Source organism: Anopheles stephensi, chromosome 3 (assembly GCF_013141755.1).
Source record: "Anopheles stephensi strain Indian chromosome 3, UCI_ANSTEP_V1.0, whole genome shotgun sequence".
In the NCBI taxonomy this organism is placed as follows: Eukaryota; Metazoa; Arthropoda; class Insecta; order Diptera; family Culicidae; genus Anopheles; species Anopheles stephensi.
In genome coordinates this window covers 12,710,133-12,722,734 of record NC_050203.1, presented here as the reverse complement: position 1 = coordinate 12,722,734, position 12,602 = coordinate 12,710,133, and the positions used below count along the sequence as shown (strand labels likewise).

At 46.5% G+C, this 12,602-nt stretch overlaps 1 protein-coding gene across 22 annotated transcripts in view; it reads right to left on the bottom strand.

Moving 5' to 3' along the window:
• LOC118514267 (RNA-binding protein Musashi homolog Rbp6) overlaps nucleotides 1-12,602 on the bottom strand; it is a 529,948-nt gene that overhangs the window by 184,443 nt on the left and 332,903 nt on the right. For 10 of the 22 annotated variants that reach the window (XM_036060999.1, XM_036061002.1, XM_036060997.1 and 7 more), the window contains exon 3: nucleotides 7,031-7,070. The exons of the other annotated variants lie outside the window; for them this stretch is intronic. In XM_036060999.1, coding sequence (XP_035916892.1) covers nucleotides 7,031-7,039 — 9 coding nt within the window. In that variant the 5' untranslated portion in view covers nucleotides 7,040-7,070. The remainder of the gene's footprint in view (nucleotides 1-7,030; nucleotides 7,071-12,602) is intronic. 22 annotated transcript variants of the gene reach the window in all.

The following is a 12,602-nucleotide window of genomic DNA, read 5'->3' as shown; positions in this document are numbered from 1 at the left end:
AGTGCACGTGTAGCAAGGCAGACTGCATCGCATTGCAACGCCATACCTGGGGTGCAATCGTTAGCAGAAAATGCGTGGAAGCGTTTTGCGAAACGGGACACTTGCAACGGGGTAAAGCAAGCTCGCGAGTTGACGCGATTGGAGCGGCAACTTGATTCGCAGTAACTGAATTGAGATGCACCGAAAGTGCAATGTGTGGACCACTTCAAAACTGGTCGCATGAATGTGTCCGTTGGTTTGTGGAAGTGTAAAATAAAGGATTATAAAATTTGTTGGTTTACATACTTGGAATACAGGGTTCAAATGGCGCATCTAACGCTATGTGAACAACGTGTTTCACTTTGTGTATAGTTTGTCTGGACCTTGTAACAAGCATTAAGATTGAAATGAAAATTGATTCAGGATCGACTTAGAGCGCTTAGTGCTGATAGACCTGGTGGGCTGGCTCGAGTATACGAAATTGGAATTGCTTCCATTTCTATCGTCAACTCTGCTCGGTTAATAAGAAGTTACCGAGACCAAAGAAAGTACTCAACTCTTCTTCACCGATACAAGCTTTCCAGATAGCTATCTGCGTCCTGAGCTGTATTATTTCTATACAGACTTGTACCTTTTTCGGTGGTTCTGATACTTCCAAAAACTCTACAACATACTTCAGTGAAATTTTTTCTTAAATATTCGAAAGCTCTCATCACTGGTTTCATAATGTTTTCCCTTCAAAAACACACCTTTTTATCCCACAACCCAACACTCCACCAACCCCTAAAAAGAAGTTTAACCAGTGAAATTTCACTCCCAAAACGCCTGGGTTTCAGCCACAACACGACCACGTCTCGTGTTGTAAACCTTCAAACGCGAAATTAGGTTCAGCCCGGTCGGTTTTAATATTCGCCATCGGTGAAGCGTGTAGCAGGAAATTTTCACGGCTCGCGTCGCAACTTCGCGCCTGAGTTACATATTTAAATTTCAAATGAATCCACGATGTCAAATAATTATGTGTGTCCTGCTTCGGTTTCTTTTCACACCGACCGGGTAAGCAGTCATCCACCGTCCTGGGTGGGTGAGGTTGGGTTCCGATTTCGCACCCCGAAGGATATAAACACACCCGGTGTGGCACGGGTGGCAGATGTGCGTGCGTGAGAAGAATTTTCACACAATCCCAGGGTTGCACAACACGTTTGCCAATGGGGATTGCCGGGCGATGGATGGTGGCCGGGCGTGTTTTCATTTCCTAGAAGCGTTAGGTGTCTTTCCTCGGATGATGGTACGTGGAGTACGTGGACAGGCAGAGCCAGGCCGTGAAGGTAGGTAAGTGCGGGTTTACTGTTTCTCAATTTGACACACATCGATGGCAATGGCGATTGGCATGATTAAGGAGAAATCAGTTCATCATTAAGCAGAGTCTCCGAAATCCGAATCACTGTGCAGGAGCGTTGGACTGGTACTGCGGAAGATGATGTGCTTATGTGCCGTTCATCAGTAACTTCCAAGCCATCCGACGTCTTAAGGTTTTTGGGGGGTCCCCGTTCCCTCCGGCCTGTTACCGGGGCTCTGCCAAACATAGTCATTATCTCCAAATACATCATCTTGATCTAGGTTGTGCTGGGTCTGCGTGTGTGTGTGTGTGATACACCGTGACGGCACGTCGTGTGCCAAGCGGCAATAGAACGTCATCGCATATCATACGTGCGAGAGAGCGCTTGCTTCCTGGAACAAGCAGCTCCAAAAAACAACAAGCATGAAGTCAGTCACGGACGGATGAAACCATGATTAGGCAGTTTGGTAGGATTCTTTCGGAATCTGGTCCAACTTTTTTGCTGTGTTTCGCATATGTGCGTTGTTTTTCTGCTTATTTCTACTTATTTTTGTGCAACGAAAAAAAAACCCTCTTCTGGCTTTGTTTTTAGCCCAAGCTTCTCTCCAGTCTCTGTGTCAACTTATCTTTTCTTCCCCGTATCTTTTTTTTCTTGGTGCGATAGTTTACTTCAAAGAACGCTGCCGTACGGTGAACGATCTACGAAGTAAACTTCCGCCTGTTTCAAGTTGACGTATGTGCCCGGGACTACCGCCACCAGCTCCGTCCGCTACTCTGCTCGCTGGTGGATGTGATTATATTTTTCTTCGCTTATTTTTGGCACCATATTTCAAGCGCCAGCACCACAAATGGCCAACCGTTCGTTGCTTGTCTCTAGCTCGAGCCCGACCCTGGTAACTTCCGGTGCACTGGTGCTTGCCGTAGGAAAAAAGGGATCATGACGATGACGACGGTTCGGCGTCGAGCAACGGGAAGGCGTTTGGCTATGTTCGCCCGCTCAGCCACTACGACTACTGCTCGACATTAAATTAATTTAGGCATCTCAAACGGAACGCCACACGAAGGAAGCATACTTCACTTGCACAACTCTCTCATACTTTCGTGCTCCCGTTCGACCAACCACCCCCCTTCCCAGTCCTTCCCTGTGCTGGTCCCACTTTAGTCAGCATATTTTAGAACAAGTCTTAGCACTTTTGTACCTAATACCACTTACCAGGCAAATGGCTGGTTCTGCGTTCTTAGGGCCGTGTGGCACTTCTAAGACCTTTCCTCGGTCGTCTCGGTTTCGCTTGATGCGGGCGGAAGTCGATGCCCGGGTAAACCTCGGCGCTTGGCGCACTTTACTAGAAAACAGCAACACACACACACACACACCGCAACTCATCGCCACAAAATTGGACGGGCCAGGATGGATGGTGAACGGAAATTTCGCAAATGTGTTCATCATGATGAGTAATTTGAGCATAAATTCACTATTATTTATTTCTAATAAAAACAACGGTGCCAATAGCAGTCGGGCGGGGGTTGGGTGGCGGTAACCTGCAAGCGCGCAACAAGTCACTGTACCACGTCACATTTACAACCCGACCGTGCACGGCAAAGAAAGCGCTAAATTACTACCACGTCGCACCGAGAGCACAAGGAGTTTATATGTTGCGTTTGGAAGGGGAGTACTTTCGGTGGGCCGGTGTGTGTGTGTGGTGCGTACACCAATTCATTCTGATTTTCCACAACCATCGAACGCTCCTTACAAGCAGTGTCGGTTCAGTCGGCTTTCATATTTTTCCTTCCCCGTATTCCCGCCCTTTCCAGAAAGGGAGGCTTTTGCACGAGCAAATAAAATTAAACATAAATTCTGTGCAAATATTAGCCAAGCATAATGTGTGTGTGCACACCATCCTGCCCTTGTCTGCCGACCCGAAAATTTGGCATGTACTGCTCGGCCTACTCATGTCGCGTGTTCATGAATAACGAACGCTTGTCCCAAAAGCAAGAAGGTGTAATTGGTGTCTTTGGTCGAATTTTATTATTTTTTCAGAGGGACAAATAAGGATTTTTTCTTGTAAATCGAGTTTTAAGAGAGTTAAGTAAGGTAAAAGAACAGGTTTTATTTAATGAAAAGCGTAAAAAGAGAAGAATTTAGTTTTAAAAGGAATTTCCTTCTTTGGCGCCTAACAGGTATGCAATTCGCATTACTTGTTCAGTTAGATTTAAATTTCCATCTCGAAGATAGGAGGTCTTTTAAACTAAATCAATGTTCCAATAAAGGAACAATGCTTTTAACGTTTTTGTACACGCTTTTCCTTTTTATCAATTTTTTAATAAAACAATCCACACCACTTTTCGGTACTTAATTACAGCTTGTTAATTATAATGAGCATTTGTTTTTGCCCTCCCCGCCACGATCGTTAAGGCAACGCGCTTTTAACCAGGCCAGGCCTATACTGCTAACGGTTTTATGAGATAGTTTGTGAACCACTCATTTAGACTCACGTTACACTCGAGTTTAGCGGTCCCGCCTCGAGTCACACCTTTTCCCCAGCACCGGCGACGGACATTACGCGTGTGAAAGACCAGTTGACAGTTTAACAACGAAATGCTTTCTTCGTCTTTTACCAGCCATAACCGTAAAACGGGAGTAGTACACGTTGAGTCTTTATCGTGCCAACTGCCACACGTGTGTGAGTGTGTGTCTGGGTCGACACCATACGGGTGTACGGTCACCGGATACAGACCGGCCGGGATAGCAACGGAAATACCTTCTGCGCGAGCAGCTGGAAAGCTTCCCACATACACACACACAGACCGCTTCGCACAGTGCACTGATTAGCGTAGTCATTTTCCTCCTGCAAGAGGTATTTTCCACTTCCTGGTCCTCTTCCCGCTCATCTCCCCACCCGTCGGTTTCCGCCATCTCACTAGTACTAATTGTTTCTTCAACATTCTCTGGCAGATTCCTCTGGCATCCTGGCCGCTCCGTTCCGATATCAGTGTGGCAGCTCCGAAACGGTGGCCGTGTGGCACACGCGAACATACACCATACATTAAGATTAATTTTCTCAGCTTTCACTTCCGTCGTTGTTATACCATACACACACACGCGCGCGCGCTGCCTGCGTGGAGGAAGAACCCGGTTCATTTTAATTTACTTTGAAAAACCCTCCCTTCTTCGCTTCGCATTTTCCATCCATTCGCTTATCCTTATCCCTGGGAAAGCAGCATAAGCGCTGAAGAAAAATGTCTCACCCGGCGTTTCCACGACAGTCGCTAGCCTGAAGTTGCTTCTCATCGGGCATCATTCCGAGCGAGCGAGCGGCTGCGGGACAAACGGTGACGCTACGCCCATCAAACGCACCGACACTACTCTACTACACTAGTGAACTAATTGAATTTTCCCCCGAGCAAAAATCATATTTCATTGTTTATTGTCTCTCTTTCGCTTTCCGAAGCAATGTTTCGTCACCATTTGCTCGCCATTGTTGCGTGTTCGTATGCTGCGTGATGCCACCACGGTGATGGTGCGTACGGGTTTGTGTGATCTTGATACACAGACACACACACACACACTGAAGACGCGCGTGCTCTCGCAGTCGTCCTCGTCGTCGTGTGGGTGTTTCTATTGTTATTTTGCATATAGCACACATAAAACAATGAAAACCACCTCCATCAACCACGAACCTTCCTCCCGTTTTCCTATACTTTGTCGATTAAATCGTTGCCTTCTGCCCAGCTTCTTCACCGGTCCACGCCGTGTGACACCAGCCCCGAGAGTTAACTTGCCGGCTTACTGCCGTCACGGTCCAGGCCGTAAAGCACCGCTGAAAGGAAAACTTGTCCCCACGCTTGACTGATAGGGGTGGTCGGCGGGGGAAAGAGCACGAACGGACGAGAGTTTGTACCGTTAATTTCCTTCCCATCAAACGCACGACGAGAACCAAGCCGTGAAGAAAGGAACTTTGCGCCGGGTTTTGGGGCGCAAAGGAAGGAAGATGACTTTTGTGTTTCGAAGAACAAAAGGCACATCTGGAAGGTAATAATGGAGTAGAGGGAGGGGGTTTTGAAGGAGGGTACAGAATGCTTTCCCCCCACAGAAAACTGGACGCGAGTGGTGGCGGTGGTGGTGTAGTAGACCCATAACGTAGATTAAGAGCAAAAACGCAGAGTAGATCCTTTAATTTTATGACAAGGGAAACGGTTGTGATGTGATCATAAGAAAATGAAAACAGTACATTAGTGAGTCCAAACTGTGCCGATGGGGGTGTGGAAGTAACAGTTTTCTTTTTCCCCCTTTGTTTGGAAAATGAGTTAAAAAAAGTCACAAAATGATTGAACCATCATCAACTCACTTATTTTCGTACGTCAACTTGAGGAGACTTCAACATGTTTTGAAACATTTTAAAGAGTTCTATCGCTTCCATTTAAAATCACTCAAAACCCTTTTCCAGAACCCTCAGAAACGCCACCTTCGAGTCTGGAAGCACTCAGACGCGAGCAGCGATAAGACAACCCGCCGCTGTGGCTTATCCCGGGATGCTGGTTCACTGTAATAAAATGAGATTTTATGGCACGCCCCGATTGTCGATTGCGTTTTCAAAACGGATGCACACCGTTACCGGCAACTACCCAAGTAACCCCGAGACCCATAAAGGGCTCAGCAGCAACAACATCAACGACAAAGTCACCTTCTGCACGATGGTCTGGGTAAGCGAGTGAAGCGAATATTTAAACAGGCCGGCCTTTCGAATCGTTCCCAACCCACATGGATGACCTTGGGCCGGGGAATGGGGTGAGCATTTCCCGCAAATTCCTTCACATCATTATGCCTTATCCTAACACATCCTTCCAAAAAACGAGCCGTGACGTGCAAGGCCAGCCTGCCAGCCTTGCCCGCGTCAGCCCAAAAAACATGCCGGGCTGGGGTTTTCTCATTATATTGTTTAAATTTTGATTTTAATATTGTTTGTAATTAGAAAATATAAAAAGCTTGCGCAATGTTGGCAATAAAATCTTGCCCCACACATCCACACAAACACGAGGTTGAAACGGATACAGGCACCCACACACACCGGTACATACACACCGGCAGACCGAAAAGGATCATTTTACACGTACTCACAGCGTACCTCCGGCCAAGGACCGACGGGTTTTACGATGGTACCGTATCCGCCGTATCCTGGGACCGTATCCGTTTTTTGGTTAGGTTTAAGCTACTTCTGTCTCTCCCGCTCTCGCTCTCACTCTTGGTTTTATTTTTCTTTTCCGGATGTTCGGCTCGGTTACCTTTTAGAGGGCCGCAGTGAGGTGATGTTGATCGAGGCAAAACACACACACACACACACACACGCACTAATCTCCCCCCACCATGAAACCGATCGGGCGTCATTAAAATAAAGCTACTGGCGGTACACGTGGATTTATTCGGGCGAGCGCAACGGCACATAATTATGGTGTGCTTTGCACAAAACCAACCGGTAAGCAATGCTTCTACTTTTTTCACTGAGCAAATAATGCTTATTTTAATGTGAGGAATTAACTTTATATAGCTTCTAGGAATTGGATTTCCTTCTAATGAATCAGTAATTAAACAGCTTGAAGCAGTTGAATGCAATAAGGGCTACAGTCGGGCGAATCTTATGCGGGGGGTTAGAAGATGGTGCAGAAGCAAAAGAGAGTTGCGCGAACGGGAAGATACCAATCTTCTGAGCAAATACTCACGCAATCCATAACTTGGATCCTGTGATGCTTGGGAACTTACCTGGAAGAGAGAGAGAGAGAGAAAGAAAGAGAAACACGTTTATTAGACATGATATTTGCGGAAGATGACATTGAATGTTGTAGGTTGATTAATATTGGATTCAGGTTGGTGTACAACTTCATTAGCTTAGATCAGATCGTAGTGTACTTTTCACGGCTTCCAAGGCACCTTTCCAGATCGCTCCTGATGGAACTCTTTCCCTAGGCCATCGCCAATCAAATCTTTAAATTCCAATCCCCTTTCTTAAATTAGTGAAGCAGTTTGTTGCAGCATCCATCTTGCTTAGTTCTGTTCTATGTGTAGCATTCAGAGAACTTCGAACTCCACACGATTACAAGTCCTGTATATCCTGATAACTAACCTCATATCAGTAACGTTTTGGCGAGGACTACGCCATTCCGTTATTCATACTTCCGACTATGTTTAACCCACCATCATTGGTTTTATCACTGTGCGATTAAATCCATCCCCTCCAACCCACCAAATTTAAGCGTTCGTTCGTTAAGTGATTGTCAAACAGCTAGAGCATCATTGTCCGCGCCACCGCACCAACCTCATCACAATAAACTACGGACGATGGTTCGCTTATTCAATTAGAACTCCATAAGGATTTCGCTTTAATTTATATAACACTCACCACTGGGGACCGTCAGCGAGACGCGTTCGTTAAAAAACACGATCCCCGCGGAAGAATGCGCAAGAAAGCGCAAGTAAGCAAACGGGAATAAAAAAGCAGGAATAGCGCTGACGCTACCAAACCCAGAAGTCGCGGTGGATGATTTTTACTCTCTGTCTCTCACGTAAGCTATTTCTGGAGCACTCCGCGACCTGGTTGCTGCTGCTCCTTTTTAATAATCTTTCCTCCATTTTGCTGCAAATCGGTCATTCTTTGTGCGCGGTGAGGCACGCACTCGCGCGGCTTCGGAGGCTTGCGGTCCGGTAGAGAAAGTTTTCCACCGAGAGGAGAAGATGATGCCCGAGGATGGCCCGGTAATAGTGGCCGGCGCTACTGATCTTCAAAATATGATAACGACCCAATGTTGGAAATCCCCTTTGGAACCTTTCCGCGAGTTTCTTCTCACTTTGCCGGACACAACCTTCCACCCGTTGGCCGACGGGCCTTTCCTTCCGCATTATCCGACAGACTGGCTGAAGTGACGGAAGAAAGTTAAGCATATTTTTTTGGTCTGTGTGTACTGCTTTCCCATTCAAAGAGGTTGAGCTGGTTTTTTTTGCTGTCCTACCGCAAAATATCCCATCATCATCATCAGCCTTTACTGCTTCTCTCTCTCCCCAAGGAAGGGTCGCCCGGAAGGTTCCTGTTCTTGTTTTTTTTGGTCTGCATGTGCACTCAACTTTCTTCCCGGCATACTATCATTATTTCGCTACTCAAGCTGTTGTCCGGTAGCAGTGCGCTGGCCAGCATACCGAGAAGCATCCAGCAGGGTTTTTTTTTACTTTCTATCCTTCTCCCACGGTTGGGTACACTTTTTGCAATGACTTGATAAATTAAAAGACATTGTATCAACCACCATCATCACTCGCGCAATAGCGCACACATACACTGGGCCTTTTTTTCGTCGTGTCGTCTCCCAAGGACACCATTCACAATCGTCCATTAGTTGTCGGGCACTCGGCACCGGCACCGGTAGGTTTGTCAAGCGACTTTAGAAATTCGGTCCCTGTCGTCGCCCTGGGGGAGTAAGTTTTTCCTTTTTTCCAGTCTACTTCTCCGGGCTTGTTTTAGGACCGTTCTTATCGCACAGAATCCACAAGTGCCCGGTGTCTTGAGTTTCGCTTGGTGCTTTCGAAAGTTGTCTCATCAGTGGCTTTTATCTCGTGGCAAGGTAACTCTTTCTGACAGATTTTTTTCCGAGTGGTTGGACTTTTTTAAAGGAATTTATTTTTGAACGATACAGAATTGTTTAAATACTCTCTAAGAATCGAGGGTGAAATATTTAAACATGAATAGTTTAAGATTTTTTAAGGTAAATTAAGTTTATATTCTGAATCTCCCGTTGTATGTTAGACACGCCCTCTCGAACTGAGCCGCTTCTTCAAGAAAACCCACCAGCTGCATGTTTGCACAATTCTGAGCAAACTCCAACATCAGACAACGATGCTCTCACTCGGCCTCGAGAAGTCCAGCCAAACGGGGACCGAATCAACACGCCTGCCAAAAATGTTTCCAAAATAATAAAGAAAACACGGCGCTCGGGTTCGGGTTGGCCGTCCGTTAACTTTTGATTGCTGACTTTTGAGGCTCGTTTTGCTTCGTTCACGTTTTTTGGCAGCACAACTTTTCCTCCTCAATAGCAGCCACACCAAACTACAGCACAAACCAATGAGAAGCAAGCGCACTGAACTGGATACAAATGGCCGCTTCAGGTACTCCAAATGGACCAAAAGTCTATATATTACACAGAACAGCACAAGATACAAGAAGAGCATAAAGCGGTGTGGTATTGTGAGGTGGCATCTACTTACTTTGGTGCGTTAATCACGGAGAAAATCTTCACCGCAAAACAGTATGTTTACCTGGGACTTTTATTTTTTTCTCATTGTACCTCTCCAAAAGCAAGAAGTTCTTAAGAAAGTATTAAGCAGAGGTAGAGGGAAAAAAAACCTCGCAGACACTACAGTACGGTTCTGCTCGAGACCATTTCGAGCCACGGTACACCACCGAAACCAGAGCCGCAATGAACCAAAAGTCGTCTCATTATGCAAATTTTTACGGCCTCTCGCCGGATGGTTGGGAACCGAGCTACCGCTTACCTACCCTGGCTGCTGCTCTCGAGGTTTTTGGGCCATGCTAAGTTTTATTGTGTGAGAGAGATATTCGCGGGCTGCTGGTCGCTTCCGCTCGGCTGCTCTTAAACGGAGTGTTCCGGAACGAATACAGAAGGGGTGCCCAGGTGAACAGAAACCCGAAATCGTCTCCGGATGTCGACGGTTAAAATTATGATTTCTGTAATGGGTTCGCCGGTTGCAGAAAGCTGGACAGCTTTTGGCGTTCTTCGAGTAAAGGGGTTGATTAAGGGGTAGAAGCACAGCAAAACAGTCATGGAGTGTCATCACTTGATTTTCTAATGAATGAGGTTAAATTGATGCGTTTATGAATAGTTTTGGGACTTCAGGAGAATCAAGAGAAAGATGTTGTTATCTCTAAGCGATACATATTTGTTATTCTATCATCTGATGAACCAGGCCTCTAACTTTATAACTTTGAACTTAGAAATTTGAACTTATAACATAAATTCTATCAGATCTTTAAAATAGAGTTTGAACCTTTCCCGGAGGCTACTACGGTTGACATCACTTAACGAGGTAATCCCACCGATGGGTGGGTGGGCCAGTCCCCGGTGTCTTCAAGAAAATCATTAATTCAGCGTCTTAATTTCAAACTGCTTCGCATGTAAACAAACACGCTCTCCATGCTCTATCCCGAAATCGTTGCGTGACTAACGTGACTAACTTTATTATTCAACTTTTCGATGGATCGCCGCTGTGCCTTTCGAACGGGAGTTGCCGTTCGAGTTCAATTTTACCCAGCGAATCATTTTGCTCCCCCAAATTTCAGCTACCAAGCTGCTGTCCAATTACTTTCCCAGTCCTTCCACTCGATTACCACCGCGATCGATAAAGGACGTCCACTGCTTCAAACCCGAGGCTTCCACCAAGCAGCGGGCCCGTGAGGGTGAGGAGACAACAACGGAAAAACCAAACCCACCCGTAACTGGCCCGTAACAGAACTTTACCAATACCGTTGTGAGTGATTCTCAAAGAAAACAATTTACCCAACGGACATGGGGATCTTCACACTGGTGCTTCAACCCTGACAACGCCCAATTACGGACACGAATGGCGAAGGACAGTGGATTTACACACCCGGTTCCACCTCGTTTCCACGTTGCGGGGGAAACCCCTTCGGGGGAAACCTGGATTTGAATTTTCGGTTTGGTTGGAAAAATGTCCCTTTTCAAGCTCCACCAGGTCCACCAACAAAACCACTATCGTCAGCAACCAAACATTCGTTCCGATCTACCTTCCGGTACCTGTACCTCTTCTTGATAGAGAGCAAAAGAGAAACCTAGCGAGTTGAACACTTATTTGCAATAACTTCTGTTCTTTTGCAACATTGTTCCTATTTTTTCGTGAGGTCGCCATCCCCACCACTCCATTCGAGTTGGAGCATTCAAATATGGTCATCCCGCTGGTGAGCAGAGTCCTTCGGTTTCTTGCTGCCCACCTTACCAAGTGAAGAAGCACAACTGCTGCAGGTAGCCAATTTGGTTCGGTAAAATTGTTCGATTCTCTGGCAAAGGACACGAGGGGAATGGACCCACACACTCTCACACATATATGCCCCGATGCTCCTCCAAAAGTTCTTGCTCGAAGAATATACCACTGCACTCCACAGCACAATTGGATCACTTGGCTGGAGGTGAACTTATGCTAGTGAAGTGTGAAGCGAAGAAGCATATTCCTTCAAGAGCTCGTGCACCGGATAGTGAGTGTCACTGGGCGCTGGTCGATTCAATGCGGTGTACGCCCAGGGTCTCGATGTTTCGATATCTGGAGACCATCTGGAGACCATCGTGGCCCAGACTAGTTGAAAAGTAAGAGGTCTCCCAAGAGTACCAAACATTCCAGCAGTGGTACAAGGCGGACACTTCTACGGTAGAAGAAAAAAACGGAAGGCAAAGCCTTGAAACAGAGAAAGCTTGTTTGTTCTAGCTAGGTAAAGAACGAAACGAAAGTGCCATGACATAAAGCCCACCAGGAGAGGGATACAATTTCCACCCCCCGATAAAGAGGCCTTTTGTGTGGCCAACTAACCCCCACAAAAAGAAAAAAAGAAACTGTGAACACCGATGGAATTGGACATGTTTCTAGTGAGGTACATCCATCCCTCCATCGCCATCGAAATCACACACCAACCTTCCCCAGTGCCTCGGGAGCACCGAAAGCGTTCCGTGGTGGTTACGAAAACAAGGTCAATCAATTTGTTTGCTTAAGTGCACTTCTATCGAGTTTATCTTAAATTTTAGATCGATTGTTGTGAAGAGGACCACACTCGCCCGCTCGCCAGCATTACATAATGGTTGGTGGCCAGAAGTACTTCGTTGTCTGTTTCCCGAACGCCAGCACGAAGAATTGCGCAACCGAATCCGTCCTCTAAGCACTGGCGAAGTATTGTACTTTGTTGCTTGGCATGCGGTTTGGGTTTCGAGAAGGTGGAAAAGAACCTCCAAAAACCAAACGCCATCGACTGTTTCGCCGACTTTGCCAAACCCTGACCGGGCCTGCCATTAGTTTGTTTTCAAGCGTTGTTTTTCTACGGGTCCGGGAAATGGTGTTGGATGGTGTTTTTTTTTTTCTCTTGCCATTTCCCATCACTTTCGACCATGTATATGCTGGGTCTGGTCCAACCACACTCGGCTTTGCTTATCGAATCCAATCGGTACGAACGTGATGAGGCATAATCAGCCACTGCGAGGAGTAGGACAAAAACGGCAGCAAAGCGAACCA